Source organism: Cuculus canorus, chromosome 3, assembly GCF_017976375.1.
Source record: "Cuculus canorus isolate bCucCan1 chromosome 3, bCucCan1.pri, whole genome shotgun sequence".
Taxonomy (NCBI): Eukaryota; Metazoa; Chordata; class Aves; order Cuculiformes; family Cuculidae; genus Cuculus; species Cuculus canorus.
In genome coordinates, this window is record NC_071403.1 from 90,079,293 (window position 1) to 90,102,947 (window position 23,655).

The 23,655-nt window shown below is 41.8% G+C and overlaps 1 protein-coding gene across 1 annotated transcript in view; it reads left to right on the forward strand.

Annotated features, from left to right (window-relative positions):
* The first annotated feature begins 788 nt into the window (after positions 1 to 788).
* LOC104067029 (calpain-8) overlaps positions 789 to 23,655 on the forward strand; it is a 30,461-nt gene continuing 7,594 nt past the window's right edge. Inside the window, exons 1-14 of the mRNA XM_009569718.2 lie at positions 789 to 1,104; positions 3,870 to 3,939; positions 12,209 to 12,327; positions 13,449 to 13,582; positions 13,863 to 14,031; positions 14,549 to 14,632; positions 15,174 to 15,259; positions 16,320 to 16,394; positions 17,362 to 17,522; positions 18,205 to 18,380; positions 20,277 to 20,288; positions 22,024 to 22,235; positions 22,807 to 22,843; positions 23,500 to 23,565. Coding sequence (XP_009568013.2) covers positions 868 to 1,104; positions 3,870 to 3,939; positions 12,209 to 12,327; positions 13,449 to 13,582; positions 13,863 to 14,031; positions 14,549 to 14,632; positions 15,174 to 15,259; positions 16,320 to 16,394; positions 17,362 to 17,522; positions 18,205 to 18,380; positions 20,277 to 20,288; positions 22,024 to 22,235; positions 22,807 to 22,843; positions 23,500 to 23,565 — 1,638 coding nt within the window. The 5' untranslated portion in view covers positions 789 to 867. The remainder of the gene's footprint in view (positions 1,105 to 3,869; positions 3,940 to 12,208; positions 12,328 to 13,448; positions 13,583 to 13,862; positions 14,032 to 14,548; positions 14,633 to 15,173; positions 15,260 to 16,319; positions 16,395 to 17,361; positions 17,523 to 18,204; positions 18,381 to 20,276; positions 20,289 to 22,023; positions 22,236 to 22,806; positions 22,844 to 23,499; positions 23,566 to 23,655) is intronic.

Genomic DNA, 23,655 nt, shown 5'->3' on the forward strand with positions numbered 1-23,655 from the left:
TTATTAGCTAAGACCCCATTTTTTTAGATAGGGAAGGTATGATGACGTTTGCTGAAGGTCACACTGGAGATGGGGAGCAGCAGTTACAAGTTTGCCTCCTATTTGGTGATATAGTTTTCCACTTTTGGTCTGGATTGTGCTTGTGGATTGTACCCTTGCCCTCTGCAAGGCCACTCTACCTCTGTCAAGTTCATGCCTTTTACTACTTATTAACTAATTCATAAAAATCATACTGCTTTGAAAGTATTTTTTTTTAAAAAAAGATCAATTATGTCAGAAGTGATTTCAACTTTTCAATACTATTCTGGATTTAAAACTCACTGGCATCCCCATAGCTGTGTAGGCTGTAGCAGTAGATATCTGGTACTAGGTTTTGTCACTGTTTCACCCTCCAACAATATAGAGTCTGAACTCAGAAGGAAGGAAAGGAGTTTTAAACCATCATCATCTGGATTTTTAAAGCACTGGTCCTCAAGCCTGAGTTTCAGCACACTGAAAGCACATAATCACTTTCCAAGTGTAAACAGGTGTGTCTGCAAAAACACCAGTTTCCCTTGCTCCTTGTTAAAAATGTATTTTTAAAAGGGGCAGGGAATCATGAGGTTTTAAGCAAACAGTGGGGGAGTAGCACAAGGCAGTACTCAGAGTCCTGGCTGTGGCTCCTGCCGGCTTCCTGCCCATGTCTCTCAGGTTCATCTCAGGTACATATTAGTGCTTCAGGTGTCTCCTCTCACCAGGGCTATTGGACCGTGTAGGGCAACCCCTGGCTCCACCCAATCCTGCTACCTGTCTGTATTCACCTCCTCTTGCCCAGGAGGCAACGACAGAGCTGTGCTGCACGCTGGGTGGGCAGGCTGGTGGTTAGGCATGTCTGGGGCCGCAGTGAGGCTGTGCCAAGAAAGAGCCACCACGGATGGGCTCGGATCCAACAGGAATGCCATCAAGTATTTGAAGCAGGATTATGAAGCCCTGAAGCAGCAGTGCCTGCAGTCTGGCACCCTGTTCAAGGATGAAGAATTCCCAGCCTGTCCTTCTGCACTGGGCTACCGGGACCTGGGACCATACTCCTTCAAAACTCAAGGGATAATCTGGAAGCGCCCCACGGTAAGAGTGTTTTATAACTGCCTGTTTGTTTTACTGTATTCAGATCTAATCAATGTCCACCTGGACATCTATGGTAAAACCGTGGTGAACCTGAATATCCACTATACGTGTATGTTTTGGATTTTTCTTCTATCTTGGTTTACCTCCATGGTTAGCAGAAGCAAGGTTGAAAATGGGTGGAAACAAAGAAATCTTCTAAGTCCTTTATAAAGCAAGGAATTCTGTAATTGCTTCATGGCAACCTGCTTCCTTTCTGTCCATCCCACCTTCGCAGAGCTACAAGGCCAAGGTACAATCCAGAGATGGGTACAACCACCCTATGTGTGTCCACACAGAATGCAAGGGACTCCAGGACCGTCAATTGCAACAGTACCCGCATCATGGTTCTGCCACTGTGCGCTTAAGGAAATCAGGCTAATACTTAAAGAAAATCCTCTGCCTTGCTTCAAGCCATCTATAAAGTTAAAGAGCAACTGGCTGGAGCTGTCATTACCAAAATACATATCACCCATGTATGGCCTTTCATTTAAAAATAGTCATTATTTGCTGAAATTCTTTGAAAGCACGAAATCAGAGCTTCAGAGATTTTTCCATTTTTCAGCCATTTTTTTCTGTCCTTACTTTGCACCTCCTTTGTAATTTTGCCCCTCCTTGCAACATCAAGAACAACTGAAAAAGAGGAAGGACAGAAAAAAACCCAAACAACTTCCCTTCCTCTGAGGGATAAAGGAGAATGAGAGGAGAAGGGAAAATTTCAAGGCTTTGATTTTTACTATGTTTTCACCTGAAAAGTGAGAAATGGAAAGTTGCAAGTTTAATAACTCCAAGTTTCTACCCTGGTAACAGTGTCTGCCCACCAGCATCTCACTCTGGCCCCTGAATGGTTCGGCAATAAGTCCTGTGGACGTAACTCTTGGCTTTGTTTACCCTGGGAGAACAGTAGCCTTAAAAAACTCATTAAATTATACTTTGGTTCCTCATGCAAGATAACGTTGTCCCCACCACAGGTTGAGGCGGAGTCACAAGCATAGCGTGGTCAGGAATAACCAAGGGCTGAAATCTATCAGGGCTAAATGTCCCAGCCTGCCAGAAACCTGCCCAGGTGGAATCCCTCTGACTACTCAACACTCAGCAGAGACACAAGCTTATGGATGCTTAAGACACAAGTGACAGGACCCACTGGCTTATCCCTATGCATGGGGTAGAACCTAACTTCACTGTGAGGCAACACAAGCAAATGTGCTGGGGACAAAGTCTGCTTTGCTCTTCTTTGGAGGAAGCTGGATCTGACCTACTTTTATGGATGAGCAGAGTCCAGTCAGAGGTCAAAGCCCTGCTCATTATTTGGACTTTTTCAACTAGCCAACAGGTTTCCATCGCAAATTCTGTCTACAACTGCAGGCTGATGGGATCTCCTTTTGCTTACCTGCCTATATCTGAAGTAGGCAGCAGGAGCAAGTGAGCAGTCTGGGAGAGACCTGCTGGAGAAATGCCCCTTGAAAATAAATATCTACTGTTAGGGTCATCTCCCCCAGGGTTTGTGACTGCAGGTTTGCTGACAGTGAATCTTAGACATGCTACCATCAAAGACTTATCTTCTGATCTCAACAGTGGATTTAGAGACAGAGAGAAGGTGAAAATGCAGTTGTGAGAGGGGTGTAGATGTCACTTGGCAGTGGCTCAGAAAGGACAGTGTCTAGGTAAATAATAAGGCATATGCAGCTGACTGCCTCTACTTTGGAGGGAAGAGGGAAAACCCAACACAAAACCTTTTCTCTGTGGTAGGTAACCTAGTCCTGACTCTTATCTACCAAGACAACTGTGAGGCAGCTGACCAGCTGGATAACCACAGAAACAAAAAGAATGTAGCTGAGATCACACCTATTGCTAGAGGAGTTTCACAAAGTGGCTTTTCGTCACAAATGCACAAGAAGAACTGGGTTGTCCCTGCCTCCATGGCTCAGTGACATGGGCATGCTTAAAGCTGACAATCACTGCTCTCTGGGAGAGCGGCAGCTGCCTATGGCTTCCTCAACAGTGGTGACTGAGTTAGGCTTCCTCAACAGTGGTGACTGAGTTAGGCTTCCTATAAAACACTGCTTGTTGCCAACCAGGATCTCGTGAAAAGTGCTCAGGAGAGAGGGAAGGCTTTTGTCTCTAGCAAGACAATATTAACTTCCCAATATAGGGGATGAGTGGTTGCAAGGCTCAGAACTGGGATAGGAGGAACAGTCATTGCCACAAACTATTTAGCTAGCCCCAAAGGGTCAGGAAGAAAGATTTGGTTCTATGGATGTCAGGGAGTGTTTGTCTGTCTGTCACTAATAAAAGCATTTGCATGGTTGGCCTCCCAGAAAGCAAAGTTAGGGTGGGGGAACCCCCTTTGCGCCTGTGGCAGTGGAAACTCAATAAAGTACAGAGCCAGCAGTGATGGTCACAAACTCATTTCCACTGCTCCAGCCAAAACCACAGCAAGATAAAATAAGATGTAAATGCCAAGGCTGAATTTTCACTGTTGTTCCCATAGAAGCAGAAATTCTCGTCAGTGTCACCAACAATCCTGAGTAACAAAGGGCTTTAGGATTTTTCTCCAAATGTACATACAATTTTCACTTTAATAAAGCAATGCTTTTCTGACACCAAATTAATCAGACAGAGGCCAAAGTATGTATTTCTTTAAGAAATGTTGAAAGTCTTAATTATTTTTTGAACATTGAAACAAGATGAGAAAGGGTGATACATACTTTGAAAATGTGTCTTTTCAGGAGTTGTGTGCCAACCCTCAGTTTATAGTTGGAGGAGCTACTAGAACAGATGTCTGCCAAGGAGAGCTGGGTATGTACAGCACTTCTGAATTTTATTTTGTAAGAGGAAAAGAATTGAAGCTTCATTTAAAAATTTCTCATAGATGGACCATTTTATTGGCTGCCTCCCAGACATAGTGTGGAGGGAGGCAGATAGCCAAGAAGAGAATTCATGCACCAGGACTTCTGCCTGAGACAGGATATATATGGGCTTGTAAGAGCTATGTCAAACCTGGGAGACACCAAACTGTCTCCTGGAGGTAAGAAGTTAACCATCCCTTTCTGGAGCAAAAGACCTGCTTGCTTTTCACCATTTGAGGCAGAGCTGGACACCAACTTAACCATGAGAACACTTGCTCTAGAGCAAGAGACTGGGCTTTGTGCCCACTCCACTAAGAACAGCTACAAAGATTCAGGGAACAAGGGACACCAGGGAAGTTTTGCCCTGTAGCGTGGTCATTAGGTATTTTTTTCTGAGAGGCAGAGCAACTGCCAGCCTCAGTTTCACACAAAACATACACAGTAACCAAGGAGCAGAGCAGGAGCTGGTTTATTACAGGGGCTGGGGGTATGAAGTGCCATTTTATACTGAGTAGGATGGCCCCTCTGCTTGCAGACATGAGTTAGAAACAAGGACCACATCATAAGAAAATGTACAACTATAATACCATCCACAACAAGCAAATTGTTCCAAGCCCTCCATGCTCAATGCTTCTTCTGCTTGTATGGCATTTGGAGTAGAGCTGCAAGCAGGGATAGGAGTGACCAGGCACTGGGCACACCATGTAAGCACAGCCAAAAAACACAGTGTTGCTCAATACCCCTAATTAGGGGCCGACACTGATGAGATGTCTCTCAGACAGCACATGTACTCTCCTGGAGATCCATCACAGCATTCAGATGAAAGCTGTAAGGGGACTCTGTTCCCCCTTCTAAGAGCTGCAACAGCAGCCTTCTCCTGTGCCTGCCTCGCTGAGAGGATCCAGCTACAGATGACACCAGCAGCAACCTCTCCTGACTACATACAGAGGCAAGAAGGCTGAAACTCTTGTAATGAGAATTTGATAGATTAGACACAGAGAAATCAGCCTTTCTCCCTCTTGCACTGTTTACTGCAGTACTTCTGACCTTACTGGTCTTCTAGCCCATCCATTGTGCAAATGAGATTCAAACAATTTCTGCAAGTCATTGACAATAAAGAATAGCAATGCTCACCCTGTAAACACAGCACCGTTAAAGCAATTGCTAAAAAATTCCCTGGTGTGTGGGCCTGTGCTCCAAATGCTAAAAATAAGATGCCTAATCATATATTTGCTTCAGGATATTTATTCTGTGGATGCTGGAAGAGAGTATGGGGAAATCACTTACTGTATTTTAGGCGAATGGTTCAGATAAGTAATAAAAGTGACACTTCTCATCACCTCCAATTTGGGGAGTTTCTATAATAGCATAAAAAAAATCATATCAAGGTAAAACCTTGATCTCCTTGACAGTTTACAAGCTAAAGGAGTAAAGAATATTACCTACTTTTAAACTAGAAGAGGTCAATGCATTATTTGTGTTAAGTCGGAAACTGAATGCAAATACCTTGAGCCCCATTTCATTTCTGTCAACACCTGAATGTCTCTGTGGATTTCCAGTCCCTTGTGCTAAATGGGCTTTCATTAGAGAGCAGTGCCAAAATCCATCAAATAGTGGTAATAGAACAAGAGCTCAAACCCTCCTGTGCATCTAGGAGTGGTGCCTGCCTTCGGGCTTTCCTAAAACAGCTTCTGGTGGGCAGTACCCCAAGCACTGTTCCTGAGAGCTACCCCTAAGCCTAGAAGAAAAGCCCCATGCTGGGTTTTTTTTTGTCAGGAGCCTCCTTTTCTTTCCTTCTCTCAAAAAAACCTAAAACCAAAATGGTAAAATAATCAAAGATAATCCAATTTGTTTCTGCAAGGTAGCTTACGGTCACTTCTACACATACTGACCCTTCACAAGAATAAACTTCAGAATATAGGCATGGGACTTACGTTTTTGTTTTCAGATGTTTGCTTTACATCACTGAGGCATACTATGCTTTTTTGGTATTTGATCCAATACCTTGAATATCAAAGTCCTTGTTGCTAAAGCCCTCATATAAAACACTTCTATTGAAACAGACCTTGATTACATATTTACATAAACCATGTATGTGACTCATTAACAAGTGCTTTAGGGAAATAGAGGCTATTTTTAATAATCGTCTTTGACATGGTTCTTTTCTTTTGAAAATAACACTGCAGGTCTGGGTTTAGATGAACAAAAGGAACAAGAAAACCCAGAGTTAGTCTCACTCCATTAAACTTATTTCTATTTTTTCCAGCATAAGCTAGATGGATATCAGCTTGGGAAATTTGATGGGAACTTGAAAGACCTGAAATATTTTAAATGTTCTTTGAACCATATCTTTTTGATAGCCTAGTAACAACTTGAAATGCAGTCACATAGTTTTAGTTATTAAAGGTGACTTATGAAGTTTTCTTGCAGCTATCTGAATAAGTTAACCCTAGAATTGTTTGCAGAAGGCCTTAAAAGCAAGTAGCATAAATTTAATTTAAGGAGTAGAAAGCATACTCAAACCCTCTCGATTTAATATTAGCTTTCCAGATCTGCATCATTTATATTCATGGAATGCTTTCTGTTCTGAAGGCTTAGAGGGTACTCCAGGCATTGCAGCTTCCTTGGCCTGGGCTGTCAGTTTAAGTCCCCTGAAGCCAAAATAGAAGCACCAGTTCACACCAGTGGAAGATCTCACTCCATCTGTGCTTTGTGAGTCTCTTGTCTAATGGGCAGATTTGAGAAGGTTATGAGTAGTTTGGGGAACAAACCAAAGCCTGACAGCTCTGAGAAGCTCTGATACCTGTTGAGGTTTGTTCACATATACTGTTCACAAATACTGCGTTTGTTCACATATTTTGCTGTAGACCTTAATACTTTTCTGATATGCAGTCCCATGGGCCCAGGGGTATTTGAGATCTTTTTTTTTAACAGACAAATCACATAGATCTCAAAAAATACATCCACTGACAACTTTGAGAACCTGGAGAAAATAAAGCTGGTTCCTTTGCTGAGTGTTCCTTTGCCTTTCTGTACACAGCTGCAGAGCTTAATTAATTTCCACAGAAAACCTTAGGAAGTCTTTAGAAATCTCTAAGCAGGAACAACCTGCACTGCTAGAAAGTCTAAAGCTAGTGCGTCAATGCTCTCATGTCTGGTAGGATGCTCCAGGTATTACAGGCTCTGAGGAAGGGCTTCCAGCAGACACTAAAACTGAGAGTCAAACCTGCTTAACAAACTGTGAAGCAAGAACCACAGCACTGTATTTAGATTCCTTCTGAAAACCAGGCATTGCTGAAATAGCAACAAGCCAGAGCACAGTCAGGACAGAAATATCTCTATATTGACTGGTTAGATTTTGGACTGGTTGGATCTTGGAAACAGATACTTGGACTTTTGGCTTATAGTCACCATGACCAGATCTATGAATAGCTTAGATGCTCTGTGCCTAGGCACTTTGATGGTAGCTAAACAGAAACTGAGCGCTGCTGTGTAGAAACTGAAACTAATCAAATTTCTCATTTATTTTATGGCCTCTGTGAGTACAATGTTCTTGAGTAAGCATCATCAATATAGAGGATTTGCTCAGCTCCCAGGTCACCACATACTCTATGTTCTCTGCCTCAACTCTATTATCTCTGTAAAGCCGGAGGCGCCTGCATAGCACTGAGAACATGAGCCAACTCAGTTCACCTGTGAACAGCAAGTGACTTTATTTCAAGCATACTAGTAGTCAAAGTAATTCTGCAAGACCTTGTGTGTGTATATGCATATATACACACGCATAGAGCCAGGTTTCATGTCAACCTTTTCCACCACAAACTCAATGTCAAAATTGCTTAATTTAAATAAAAAAAAAAGGAGCGGGATGACGACTTTAACAACATTACAAATTACTTCAGGTCCAGGAATCAAGCTGGCTCCTTTTTAGCACATTCAGCAGCAGCAGTAAACACTGTAACTGGCACTTGTCTGAAACTTTTATTCATGAAATATGAGACTGAGCAGTAAGTAATGTAAGTGCATATCAGTGATTTAGCCTTGCAGGGTTATTGCTGAGAAGACTTTTTTAAAAATTTGTTTTTATTATCTAAAAGGTTGCAATTTCAAATGCATGTAGTGAGCAGAAAAGTTTCTGGATATTGTAATTTTTCTGACTGTAACTGTATTAGAAATACATTGTAAATTCATTGGCCAGTTGGCCGCTTTTGCTCTCCCTCAAAAATTCACTTTTTAGGAATGGAATCAAATATTTTGAAAGATGAATTATAACCTGCAGCTGAACCAGGACAAGTTTTATTGGTCCTACAAAAGCTACGTTTCTAGTGAGGTTGTGCTGCCACATCACGCTATAGGCACACCTAAGAATAAAACTTTAAAAGCTGCTGCTGCTGGCAAAACAATACAATAAGAGGCAACCTATGCAGTTTAGGCTCTATCTTGGAAGTTCTTTCGTACAGATTCTTGCATCTTCATTAATTTTTGTTAAAGCCAGCATCACAGGAACCTTAATGTAATGCATCACTTGTATATAAACGTGAGCCCAAACCATCTGTATCTAGGCACCCTGAGCAAACTGTCCTTTTTATCAAGTTACTGTACAGCAGCCAATTCCTAGCTGATTCCTTTTGGAGGGCAAGGTTAACATTTGTTCAGCCAGAAGCTTAGCCAAAAGTATTGGGCCCTCAACTAAGGTTTAGCTGCAAGGCTCTGTTCTGCTTACTGCAGGTATAGCTCTTTTTAAGGCCAAGTTCACCACTGCAATTCTTCCAATACAATTCTTTCAACATATGTCTTAAGCAGAATTGCCCCAATGCTTCCCCAGGAAGGAAGATTGCATGGTGCATTTGTGGGAGGCAGTAGTGCCAATGCAATGCCACTTGCTCTGCTAGACACTAAGAAGTTAATTCATGTCGTGAGAAAGCTGTAAAGGATTTCATGCTACGTTTGGCATCTTATGGGGATGAGATTCTGAAACTGTTTATTTCCAAATCAGAGAAGTAAACAACATATTTAAGGAAATCCCTCTCGTTTTGCTGATTCTCCTGCCTAATTGTGCATCAAACATACACCATCCTCAACAAAGCCCAGAGCAGTTTCCCCTTCACTGCCTGTAAAAATCTGCCTGGACCAGGAAGGGGAAAACCTCCCAGGGTGTTGCACACTGGGACAACACCAACTTGTTAATGTTGCAGACCTTATCTGGTCTCACTGGGGGTAGAGGGACACAACAGGGACACTATGACCCCCACCCTGCCACCTTCTCAGGAACAGGGCCACAAGAAAGCCTGGAACAGCAGAAAAAAAGAGGGCTTCAGTTCAAGTTTTATAAGACTTTTCACTTTCTCCTGATGAACTGTTCCTCAGACTTATCACCATTGTTTCTACCTCTCCAAGGAAAAACATATTATAATGGCATAAGGCACAGACCAAGGAAATCCTCAAAGAGACAGGTACAAAACAGGTTGAGGTGTTCTCAGTCTCATTTTTTCCCGCATCTTTGTTTTCTTAGTGTTCTAGTGGAGGTTCTTAAAGCTTCTTTTCCCCCACCTTGTGCTCTCCCATTTTTATTATTATTATTATTATTATTATTATATAATTTGTAAAATATTGAACCTGAGAAGTCTTTTGCTTATAGCTGTGTTAGAGGCTGAGGATTTTGCACTCTCTCTTCTATATTCAAAACAGCAACTTTTTTATTTCCTATTTAAACATCTCACAAGCCTTTTATTTTAACTTCTCTTCTGCAAGGCAAACCTTATCTTTCAGTGAAGAGCTGTTGGCTCAAACAGCTTTTCTGCACAGTAGCGTTTACCCTGCCTTATGCTTCTTCTTGAAACTTCACTTGTGTAGAACGAGCAGGACAAGTTTTTTTTAAACTTCTTCTCATAAGAAATGTAAGTGGACAAGGAGAAGAAGGTAATCCAGCCATTTTCTACCCCCTCCCAGCTTGAATATTGTTTCCTGAATGTTGCAGCCAAGATAACACGGAGCAATCCTAAAGGAAGGTTTTCCCTCTTCATTGGAAATGCCTTAGCAGGTATAGTGGGTGGATAATGCTTTTGCACCCATACCCTATCAGCCAGCTCAGGTGGTTACAGGTCATCACATAGGGGCACTTCTTTACAGGTGTTTTCAAGTCACTGTTTGTCTAACTGGGAGCAGCTGTTTCTTGCTCAGCTCATAGGAAGCAGCTGGGCACCTCCCAGAGAGGTACAGACAGCAGAAAGCACACGGTATTAGGCAAGTGGCTGTTTCTTACTTTTGCAATTATATTCAATATGGCATAAAACATAAAGCTCAAGTCAACTTAAAGAAACTGCGTCTTGGCACAGATAACCCACAGGTAACCAGGAAATGAGTAGTACTTTCAGAACAGTTTTATTTTCCTGGACTTTCTGTACACCTCAGAAATAACACAGAATCACAAACGTTATTCTTGCTGTTTGCAGTACGCAAATATTGTAAGAAACTCAGGAGTCACTGTGTTTCCCAGGGGTACCACCTTTGGTGATAGAGGCCTCCACTTGCCCAGCCTCCAGTTCACAACATGCAGGTAACAACCCAGCAAACAGCTGTATCTGGGAGACACACAGCCTCCAGTGAGGGCTGGGCATGCCTGTCCTTTCCAGGATAAGGAGTGGGCCAGAGAAAGGACTCACCTTCTTGCAGAGTTCCCAGGAGACGTCAGCTTCTGTTACACTCATGGGCAAATCTGTGGCAGTACCTCTGGTGTTGTGCTGCTTCAAATTCAAACCTTCAAAGAAAGGGCTAAGCAGGAATGGCTATTCAAGTTTCTTGCTATCCTCTATATTTTCTCCAAAAGACAGGATGGAAGTCGCCAACACTCTTCTATCAACCTGGAGTTTTTGCCTCTTCTGGACATCTTCTGAGCTCTTGTCTATCCTTGGTGTTGCAGCTCAGGTCTAGTTAAAGCATCACAGGCCATTAGCTCTGTACTGCGTAGCCCTGCTTTGCAACCAACATACCCCAAATGCCTTCTCTCCTGGGCTATGATCCTGGTCTCCCGAGAACATTAACAAGATTAGGTAAAGCAGCCTGCTTTTGCAGCTTCATTAAAAAATTAAAATAGCAAAGCTCAAACAAGACCATTGAAATTACCACCGTGATCAGCCTCAGAGGCCTCAAAATATCTATGCGGTCTGGCTAAGTGGAAAATGAGAAAAAGAGATAAATAACACAAAAAAACCAAGAATGAATATATGAAGTAATACTGAGTCTTGCAGGCTTTTGCAAAGCACTTAATGCTGGTATTTTAGTCTAGGTAAGATCATGATATCCAGATGTCATCCAGAAGGACCTGGACAGACTGGAGAAGTGGGCCTCTGAGAACCTCATGAGGTTCAACAAGGCCAAGTGTAAGGTCCTGCACCTGGGTTGGGGCAATCCCCGTTTTCAGTACACAGTGGAGGAGGATGTGATTGAGAGCTGCCCTGCAGAGAAAGACTTGGGGGTGCTGGTCGATGAGAAGCTTGACGTGAGCCGACAGTGTGCGCTTGCAGCCCAGAAGGCCAACTGTGTCCTGGGCTGCATCAAAAGAAGCGTGGCCATCAGGTCGAGAGAGGTGATTCTGTCCCTCTATTCCTCTCTTGTGAGACCTCATCTGGAGTATTGTGTCCAGTTCTGGAATCCTCAACCTAAGAAGGAGATGGAGCTGCTAGAATGGGTCCAGAGAAGGGTTACAAAGATGATTGGAGGGCTGAGCACCTTCCCTGCAAGGACAGGCTGAGGGAGTTGGGCTTATTCAGCCTGGAGAAGAGAAGGCTCCAAGGAGATCTTATAGTGACCTGCCAGTACCTGAAGGGGCTACAGGAAAGCTGGAGAAAGACTATTCATAAAGGCTTGTGGGAAAAGGTATAAAAGGGGAATGGGTATAAACTAGAGAGGGGCAGATTTAGACTGGGCATTAGGAAGAATTTCTTCATCATGAGAGTGATGAGACACTGGCACAGGTTGCCCAGGTATGTTGTGGATGCCCCATCCCTGGAGGTGTTCAAAGCCAGGCTGGATGGGGCCTTGAGCAGCTGAATCCAATAGCATGTCCCTGCCCATGGCAGAGGGGTTGGAACTGGATGATCTTTAAGGTGCCTTCCAACCCTAACTATTCTATGATTCTATGACATAATGGTCTAAGGATCAGCTTGGCAAAATAGTATTTATTAATGAACATTTCTGCCTTGTAATATATGTGTTTTTAGGTGATTGCTGGCTCCTAGCTGCCATTGCATCTCTCACTTTGAATCCAGATGTTTTGTACCGTGTTGTTCCCAAGGCTCAGAGTTTCCAGGAGGACTATGCCGGGATCTTTCATTTCCAGGTACCTGTATGATCAGGGTATTGAGAACGAAAGAGGAAAATTTATTTAGCTAAAAGCAATTTATTTAGCTAAAAGTGTTTAGCTAAAAGCAACATTTTTTTGCACTTGGTACAGGTTAAGTACTCAAGAATTAGAGTTTTCAAGTGAAAACTTGTGGGACAAAAGAGGGAAAGAAAAGAAAAATGGAGTGAAGAAAAGTTAAATGACACCTGCTTAGTAGCTAGGTTATGCTGTTTTACAGCTGATGGGGCTTTGGTGAGTTATACAGGTTTTGTAAATGAGCCGAACAGTCATGCCACACAAGTCAAGCCAAGCTCTGTCACTGCCAACTGTCAAAGCATGAATTCAGGCTGATGCAGTTTTTCCTCCTTCTCTTCACTTGAATTCCTCTCCTACCGATCTAGTGTATTAGGACTGAGCCAGCCTGCTTTGACAGGAAGTTACGCTCAGGTGTGAGCAGTGTGGATTCACCCTGCAGAGCCAAAGGAGGTGTTTTGGTGAGAAGTCATAGAGCATGTACCTATCCCTTCCACTGGCTCATCTCAGCAGAGGGGTTATTATGTAAATTATCTTCTTTCTATGCATCAAATTCTAGATTAAACTTCAAGTGCTCAGGCCAAACAAAAAGTTGTTAACAATGTTTCACACGCTTCCCAGTATTTTCAGAAGGGGTTAGCCTAGTATTTCCCTGTGTGTGACCTCTCCTTGTAGCATTTTTACAGAGTGTTTCCCCCTCTGCCGCAACCTCCATCCCCACAATGGGTTGGGTCTTAAAAAGAGCAGACAAGAAAAGACTTTAGAATATCCTGCCTACGCACTACCTACCTGAACTCTTCACCATGTAAGCTCTGCATGCAGCACAGATAGTGCTCCAGATGTTACGTGCAAGAAGTTGCTATTAGTTTTACCTATCAGCAAACTTTATTACAACATTCAGAAGCCTGCTCAGTGCTTCACAGGGATGGGAAGAGTTTGCCTCTGTTATTAGGGAAAGGAACCCAACATGGGAACGAAATCTTACGGTGACTTCGCCAGGGGGAACTGATGAAACGTGAAGGGATAGGAACATGGTATGTTATGGGCACACCAGCCCTCATCATCTTTTCCTTTCTTTTTGTCAGTTCTGGCAGTATGGGGAGTGGGTGGACGTCGTGGTGGATGACAGACTGCCCACCAAGAACGGGAAGCTGCTCTTCGTGCACTCAGAGGAAAGCAATGAGTTCTGGAGCGCGCTTCTGGAGAAGGCCTATGCCAAGTACGGTGGCTAAGCAGGAGGCAGTGCAGAAGTTGACTGCCTGGGTGGTCAACAGTTCACTCAAATGCACCCTCCCTTCCACCCATTTTTTTCCGGTTTTCTTAGCTCCTTAAAGGGCATTGACCACTGTCTATTTCAAGGGGCTTTTACTTCTGGTGTCCCAGGTCAAACTGATGATCACATAGATGGAGGGATACTAAATTATAAACTCTTCTTTCTGCATTGCCAGTGCTTGCAAGTGGAGATGGTCCCTAAATCACTCTTGTCATCTCCCCTACAGGTTGAATGGCTCTTATGAAGCTCTCACAGGAGGGTCCACTATAGAGGGCTTTGAAGATTTTACTGGAGGCATCTCTGAGTCTTATGAGTTGCGGAAGGCTCCTTCGAACCTGTACCAGATCATCCGGAAGGCTCTGAGAGCTGGGTCGTTGCTTGGCTGTTCTATTGATGTAAGAGATGGCAGCTGCTTTACGCTTCTCACTCCTTTTCTCAGGGTTCTGGTTCATACTGCAGCAAAAGCTTGGACAAGTGTTAGACATAGGTAGGAAGGTCTGAATTAATGGGAGACATCTTACAATTAATTATTTCACTTACCAAAACTGGATTACCAGAATTCAAATTTTGATATGCCAGATCTCAACCGAGGCAGACTAGAGCTGAGTTCATGTGAATGTGTCTTTGCAGGTGACTGGGTCTGTTACCTGAGCTGGGAATTTGATTTAGATTTAGATTTCATTGTACATTCTTGAATCTCTGCTGTGCTAGGACTGCATATTCAGGGGTATAAAACTGTAGAGGTGAATTTCTGCTGTGTTTAATCACCTCTGTTTAATACACTGTGCATCAGGAATATTGATATTCGTTGTGCACACCACTTTGGATATTTTTCCTCATATTAATTTGCTCATGAAATCTGGTTCTGTACACGAGAGATAGTCCTAAATCAGTATACTTTTATTGCCCCAGATAACTACTGCAGCTGATGTAGAAGCAATCACAAGTCTGAAGCTAGTAAAGGGACACGCTTACTCTGTCACTGGAGCAGAAGAGGTAAGCCAGCCTCTCCAAGGCCATCACACAAACCAGCTTGGGCTTGCAATATTGCAGTACTTTCAACTTTCTGATGTATTTCTGTGACTGAAGAATAAAATGTTGCTAACTTACACACCCTCTTACAGAAAAAGAGTAAAAGGCATTAGTCTTGCCTTCACAGTGAGCCCTAGACACTCCTGCTCCTCTGAAACTGGAATCATTACAGAAGCGTCCATGCCAAATAACCTCTCTCCAGCCTTGCTGTGTTCCGTGATGTCTCCTGCTTTTGAGGCTGTAGATATGCTGTTGTTTTGTAGCTAGTGTTTTTTCTTGCTGTCATGATATAAAATGGTGAGTGGTGCAGCTAATGGCTCACTTTATGTCACAGGATAATGTAAAATAAGTGTGGAAGGCATCTAAGTGTCTTTTAACTATTGCAAATTGCAATGGACTGCATCACTCAGGTACAAATTGTGTTTTACTCTGTCTGAAAAGCAATTGCCCCATGATGACTGGAATGATGGAAATGCTCAGGGCCTGTTGGTTGTGGATCTTTCAGGTATATTACCGAGGACAGCCAGAGAAACTAGTGAGGCTTAGAAATCCGTGGGGTGAAGTGGAGTGGACTGGAGCTTGGAGTGATAAGTAAGTTTTTATATGCTCCTGCCTCTCTTCAGTGTATTTTAGTATCTTTTAAAAATTAATTTGGATTATGTAGTTAATCTAATCACAAAGCACATTTAGGAGAGATACTAAATCAGTGGGAATAAACCACTATTAATTTATTAGCAAGGCTAGAAATTGATCTCCTCTGCCCAGTGGACATTCTTCTCTGACTCAGGCAGAGCTTTCTAATAAGAAAAAAACAGCCCGTGTCTTAACTGTGGTCAGGCTAATGCGAGCCTTACCCACATCATTTTGCAAGATGACTTTTTTCAGATTGATCTGGCTGATGATGATTTTTCATGTAATACTTTGAGATTTCAGTTTCTTGGCCCAACTGACTGCAATACCAGTGCTGATGATGTATAGCACTTAAGGACAGAAAGCAGACAGAGATCAGGATTATTCTTACCTTTATCAGAACCACTTTGGTCAGCCCTAAGATAAGATGCTCCAGGCACAAATGCATGCCATATCCTGAATTTCTTGCACTCGTTTTGCCATGAGACAATCCTGCTGAGGCAGGTGCAGAAGTGCACCATCACATGGAGGCAAATGAGAGCAGAATACACCTTGCTGCACAGTAACACCAGAATGGGAAAGGAACAATGCACTTCTCTGCAGTACATTTTCAAATCCCAGCTTTTTGTTTTCTTATTCTTTGGTGACCCCAGCAGCAGAGCTTGTATTTTTTCCTTAGGGAGACTATTAGGCATTCTAACAGATCTTACAATGGAGAAGCTCTGCCTGACTTTCAGTCTGTGTGTTACCTAATCTGGCCAGTCTGCAATATTTTTACATTCTGGTACCTGGCAGCTATGAATCAATTGAAGTCTTATTTGTTGCAAATACCGTTGAAGTCTGATTCCAGCTCTGTATAGTCAAGTTGCAGTGTGTACTGCCATTGGGAGGGGCAGAAGGTCTAGCTGTTGAAGAGATACATGCTCCTCTATCAGCTGTAACCAAAGACAGAGCCTAACTCTCTGATCTTGTAGAATAAAATACAACAACTGAACAGCTTGCATTTGTGTTTTGTCTGCAGCGCTCCTGAATGGAATTTTGTTGATCCCAAACAAAAACATGCACTGGATAAGCAAGTAGATGATGGAGAGTTTTGGTGAGAGTCATACAGTTAGCTTAATCTCTTGGACATTTTATGTGCATGTATGATTTTTAAGCAGTCATTTCAGTTGAATGGTGAGAAACTGCCAGCACCAAGGGGGTTAATAATCATATGTATTGTTAGCCTCTTGCTTATCTCCCTTCCCAATCAAATATTACCTTTTATTAGAGTTTGCATTACTCAGTGCTTATCCAAAATATAGAGACCAGATGGTAATAAAATTAATGAGGTAGCAAGAATGAACCTCAGCTGCTCTATATTTTGAGGTTTGTTTTTTTACCTAAATGTGACACACTAACGAAATAGTTTAGATTACCGACTTGGGAAGAGTCTGTTTAACCAGACCTAATGGAAAGCCCATTCCAGTTAGCTGATTATATGGATCAGTACTGAATCCATGTTACTCTTTCCTACGTTGGAAAGATAAACACCCATTGTCTTTTAGAGCAATAAGTTATATGGGCCATGAGGCACTGAGAAATGAGAACAGACCTTTGCTTGCGGCATGAAGTGATCGAGGTCTGTCATTCATGCAAACCAACTAGGAATGGTAAAAACAAACATTAGAGAGAGTATTAAAGGAAAGCACAAACTGATACTGGTTTTGTGCAGAATGATTCTTTCATAAAGGCCAACTTCTACTTCCATTACATGGCATTGTCTTGTATATCCCCCCCTGTTTTAGTGAATTTACTTATGAAGTATGATCCATGAGAGATTGCCTATGGCTGGGGCATAATGTGTAACAACTGTTGAGAACTGTTTCCAGGCAATACAGCTCATTCAGGGAGTGGGAAATTTGTTTCCCAAAAAGTCAGTTCCAAGCTTCAGAGATCAACTAAATGGGGCTTTGGGCAGCTCTGTAGTACTGACATCTGCTGCCCTATTGGGAGAGACATCCATTTCACTCACCTTGACTGTTGCTGGCTGGTAGACTAACCCTGGTCTTTCTGTGCACAAGGATGGCATTTTCGGATTTTCAAAGGCAGTTCACTCGCCTTGAGATCTGCAACTTGACTCCTGACACATTGACAAGCAATAAGGTCAATAAATGGGACCTGACTCTGTTCAACGGACAGTGGAGACGGGGTTCGACTGCTGGCGGCTGCCAGAACTACCAAGGTGAGGATCCAGCCAAGTGGCACATGGTTAAATACCAACACAACAATAGAAATATATGCTTGTGAACCAGACAGAGCTTTGGTGGAAAGGGCTTGGAAATGCAGCTCTTTCCACAGGCTTTAGAAGCTTGGCAGCCTAAACAAAGATCTAATTCACACTTCTTTCCTTGTTGGGGATTACCAACCTACTAAGTAATTAATTCATGGCTAATTCATGTTTTTTTTCTGCTCTTCCTGCTTGCATAGCTTTTGCTACTGACTAGAGTAATCCTCCAAAGGGTTGAGTAGGCCAGGAATGTGCCAAATTCCATGGCAGTGTTTTTTCCCATTCATTTTCAGGCTAGACTTCTGGAGAGGCTCTCTGACATTTGGTCCTCTTGCAACAACAGCCTTAGCCAAGGGTGTTTCCTGGAGATAAATGACTGGCTGGAATTAACAATGTCAGCTCCTCCCTGCTGGTCATTAATCCCCAGGAAATACTTAGATGCTTTGATGTGCTGTGGCTCCAGCTGATATTCAGCATATCTGTGAAAACATAAAAACCTATAATGTAATGGAAAGGACTGGAAAACTTCCAGTCAAAAGCCCTGCAAAGAGATATTCTCCGTAATTCTAGTCACAAACATCTTGACTAAAACGACAACAAAATCTCCTTCTTTTTGTCTCACCTTGGGAATTCTTAGCAACATACTGGACCAATCCCCAGTTTAAAATCCGATTGGATGAACCAGATGATGACCATGAAGGAAGTTTGAATGAGCCGTGCTGTACTATACTGGTGGGCTTGATGCAGAAGAACCGCAGGAGACAGAAGAAAATGGGAGAAGCTTTACTTAGTATTGGTTATTCACTCTATCAGGTGAAGTTTGTTCCCAATTAAAAGTTTTGATTCCTGTTCTGCTATGCTAGAAAAAATCAGCAATGTGCTACATGTTGACATTCAGCACTACGCCTGAATAAGAACTGGATTTTGCATGATTCAAATCCTCTTGCATTTCTTCCTGACCCACATAATATGGGAAGATTCAGACAAATTCAAGCTCAGTTTTTGTCCCACTTTAACAGGAGAGCAGTGTGAAACTAGAGGCAATAATTTAGCCGCAGTCTCACTGAGGGCCTTCTTTTTCAAAATCTGAATGAGGGCAGGCTCAGAGTGCCTGGCAGTTCCAGATAAGTGCTTCTGATTACAGCCTATCGTTAGTGCTCAGTAGTCACTGGTTTTTTTTAAATTATTTTTTGCCTTGCATTTGTGAATTGTTTTGATTCATTGTCTATCATGCTATTTTTCAGTAATTTGGCTTTCTTTCTGATTCTCACAGAGTTGCTTCTGTCACATCTCATTTCTCTGATGTGAAGGGAGAGAAGCAAATATAAAAATTTCCAATCAGTATTACCATTCCCAACATCATATCTGGAGAAAATTATTTAAATATTCCACTGGATTATTACATTCCACTAGATGAAAGTCATAAACCAGCACAGGTGGGAACAGATGGGAATGGCTGACCTTTGCTAATATATCAGGCAAGGATGAGTCAAACCAGGACAGGATTTCCCTAGTGCCTAACTGTCTGCTTACACAAATGATTCTCGGCAAGTACATGTCTGTGTTGCCATCTGCATGGTGCCAAGCACCCTGGCCTACTGGTATCCTGAATTTGCACGTTAAGGATTTTTGTCTGCTCACACCACTGAATACGACCCTGGAGAAGTTAGCAGAGATTTTGTGCTTTGCATCCATTTAATCCCATTTGTCTCCTCTGTGACCTTTTCCGTAGCAGGGTAGACTTGGTGACTCTGACTAAGATGAAGACTTCAAAAAGAAAGTCATGGCTGCTAAGTCATCTCAGACAGACATCCAGCTATGATCCAAGTTACTTACTTGGATCATGCACTGTTGTAGATTTATATTACTGCAGCTAATGCTGTGGCTGAGGAGATCCAGTTAGAACAACATGGATGGTGATCTAAATCAGATCTATGTGCAGGAGAAGGTGAAAAAAAAGAGATTTTTTTAAAGCAAAACTTCTCAAACTGTAAGTGTGCCCATCACCATGCTCCTGGCCTTCTAGTATGCTTGTTACAAGGAACAAGACCTGAGGTCTGAAGGAACCATCTCAGGCTCCAGAATACTTGTATGGGTGATATTTTCAAATGCTGTTTTGGGACTCTGGAGGACACTCACTTTGGCTCTCACTGAAATCTGTACTCTCAAGACATACAATTGCTTTTGGAAAAGCTACCTTATATTAGGAGGTACAAATTAACATAGCAGTTTAGTTAATTTAAGAAGGGGTCAATCTTGAAATTAATTATTTTTCATAATTGCCTTAAAACAATCTCATCATCTTTGGTCTGATTGCTAGTGACAGTAGCCTTATATTTTTATCATATTTCACTAACAGTAAACTAGTAGATTTTAGGTCTGCTGTAATAAATGATCTGATTTTGGTTAGCAAAGTGGGGTTAACTTGTTGGCTTTCCTGACTGAACATTTAAAGGCTTACCCTAATATTTCCAACCAATAGTATCATTCACAACACCATATCAGGAGAAAAGTGACTAAATGTATAGATTCCTCCAAGTGAAGATCCCTTTTTTTCCTTTGGAACTATTCTAGCATGAGCTAGAACTTCCTGTCTAGCTGGCACTACAATATGTGGTTGGAAATGAAAATGAAAAAGAAGTGTCGAAACTAATGATAGATGTAGGTATGTAGCAGTCCTTTAACATCATCTCTTTCTCTTCCTTTCAGATTCCTACAGAGGTATGTAATTCCTATTGAAACTTCTAGACTCTATCTGGGCACATCCTGTTGCACTGGAGAATTTAGCTACCAGGAAGACGTTTTTCGTACTAATGACAGCTCTTCTGGAGAGCCTTTCTCTTGGATTACTGGACCAATATCTCAAGTTCTGAATAACCATTTCCAAGGGGCTGGGGCACAAGGCTTTATTACAGATATCTGAGTCCCAGTCTTGACTATATTGATACTTGTTTAAATTTGGCTTCCACTAAGATCATGTAACAGAGATCAGAATTTGTCTATTTAGTACAGGTGAAGGCAGGACAGGGTCACTTCACCCTGAATTTAAGAAGATGTAGCTAATGTTGTTCAGAAGAGATGCCAAACTCTGTGGATCTGCCTTTTTTATAGTTCTGAGCTGGAACTCGTGGTAATGAACAAACCCTACTCAGCCTTTCCCAGTCCTCCCAGATGTCAATACTAAAGTAAAGAGACTTCATTCCTGAAGTAAGAGAACCCAAGGGTGTCTGGCAGTGCAAATAGCGTGTGCTCATTACTGAGGTCCACCAGCCTGTGCTACCAATTTTTCCTCAGCTTTTCAGCCCTTTTCTTCCCTCCCAGTAAATGAATGTGTGGTCATGTAGCAATTAACTGTGCTCTTTTAACAGCCTTGCAGATGCAGAGGGAAAATTGACTTTATATATTGAAAAAGATATGGATCTGGCTTCTTAATCTTTGCAGTCCCACTTAGCTTAAGATTGAGTAAGGAGAAAGGATGGGACTGTTGAATAAATACCAGATCCAATCTTATCTTCAGAACAAAAGAAGAACAAGCCTGTATTTTTCAACAGTTTACAACAGAAACCCTGAATGATTATAAAAAGTTTAATAACATCTTTGTAGGGTCTGATCTTAAACAGCCAGAAAACTTATCCATGTACAATGTTCCCCACTCTATGTCAACCACACATCACTTTTTGTGAATCGTTGAATCACACTTTTTGAAAGATGTCCCTGCAGAGCAAAAGTTGTGAGTAAGAGATTGACAGCAGAGATGCTATTCTTACGGGATTGTTTCTACACTGTTGTTTCTTCTTACATCAGTGTTCTGTCTAATGAGCTATGCAATGTTTCACTTGCTTAGGAATACATTGGTATTAAGGAAAAGTTAAGTACTATCTTCCACATAATCCAAAGGAATACCCTTAGTATTGCTAATAGAAACTGAGTAAATCATCTGATGTGGCCGCAAAAGTCTCAACTTTGTGACTACTACTTTGTCCTATTTAGTACTCTTTTCTGTCTGCTTAAAGAAATCATAAACTACAATTCCTATGCAATTAAGAGAATTATCCCATAATATAAATTGCTCAAAAACATTCTGAAATTTAAATTTGTTCATAAGCAAACACGAAAGCAAAAAGCACTCAATACATGGACAACTTCAGTACAGCAGGTATTCATTCAACTGGGTATGAGCCCACATCATGATTTTTTAATTTATTTTGTATCACAGATGGTAAAGAGGCATGTGAAAAATAATCTTTATAGAGAAAGATCCTTTTCCCTTCTAGTTATCTGCCTCACTGTTTCCCATGACACCAGCCTGGTAGCTGTCTTTGTGCCATCACTCGTGGGTTTATTATTTTATGCTAAGTAAAACCTGAGATGACTTTAAAGCACTGAAATTGAAGTAAGGTGGTTGACTTGCCACTGAATTGTCAAATGGTTTCTAACAAATCCACATTTCTCACAGCTGGAAAATATCACAGACATTCATGTGAACCGTGCTTTCTTCGCAAGGAATCAGTCAGTAGCACGGTCTGATCCTTATGTCAACCTGCGCGAAGTCTCCAGCCGCATGAAGTTGCCCCGGGGAGAGTACCTCATTGTGCCATCCACTTTCGAGCCGTACAAAAATGGAGAGTTCTGCCTACGAGTTTTTTCTGAGAAAAAGGCTAAAATGCAGTGCGTATCTCCTCTGTAAAACCTCCACTTCTGCTGGTGAGACACATAAAGGAAAAGGCCAGATGCTGCAGCCACATCCCATGCTCTATCTTTTCCCTTAACTAGCAAAATAGTCCCATTTCTAGGACCTATTTTCTTAAGTAATGTACTACATGCATTGCATACACATCCATGGTAGAGATTTATGGCTCTTCAGATGGCCTCCAGCAAGAACTGAAGTGATAACTAGATCACTCAGGTATGTGAAGAAGATCCTACAATTAAAGAAATAATTTGAGAGTATGATGATGAGATGGTTTTAAAAATTGTTGAATCAGTAGTAGCCATTGAATGAGAAGGCAGGAGTGTGGCTACAAGACAAGAAGAAGAAGACTGGATTTTCTAAGGAAATTATCTTCAAAGAGGTGGGCCAGACAGAGGTGGGATGGGGAACATGGGTAGCAGGAAACCTGGAGGCTTGTTTTGTGAATTTGCTAACATCTTATATTAAAATAGTTTGTTTTGCTTATTATTTTAAAGGCAAGTGGTAGACTTGTAAATTGTCAGTTTTATTTTTTTCTTTTTTCCTTAGAATTATTGGTGATGTGATAGCTGCAAACCCATATGAGGTAAATGTCAGATAGGATGTTTCTCTAGCAGATTTTCATAATGTGGGGCAAAGCATTGGGGGAGATTTCTATTTCTCCTCTGAGCTGGAGTTGCTGTATGTGTTTGTACTTATGACGAGACATTGTTTTTGTTATGGGGATTCTTTACATATGTCCATGACTTAGTTTCACATGCATTTTCATGTATCTGGGCTCATGTGGCACAGAAACTGCACCCTTGTAGATTGAGTTGGAACACATTAAATTGTTCTTCTATCTAGTAGAGATTGGAGAAGGTGGGGAGGGCATTGACTGATCCTTTTAATAGCAAGAAATAGTCTTCCTGAAGCTTGAGAGATATTGTGGAAGCGGATTTCCAAGGAACTGCTGAATTGCTATGGCAAAGTGCAGCAACAATTTCACTACACCTATTTTTAAAAACTATCTTAGTAGTGGAAGGAAACTTTTTCATCAGTCTTAACAAGTTTTTACTCCCAAATGAAGCCAGCTTCTGGCTGGTCAGGATTTAAGTAGTGATTCTGGTTTGCCATTGCTGCAAAGCAAGTATAATTTTACATTGCTGTAAATAGCCCCCTGTAAAGCTACTTTATGATATCCACAGCTTGCTTTCTAGATCCAGCTTGTAAACCACACTCTCGTTCGTCTCTTTCCTCTAGCCTCATGTCAGTAACAAAGATATAGATGATGAGTTCAAGACTCTGTTTGAAAAACTCTCTGGAGAGGTAAGTGGATTAAAGTGAAAGAAAGAGACTGGGACCTCTCTGTTATGATTATGCTAATATTTGACTTGACGATTCCTTTTACTGTCTAGT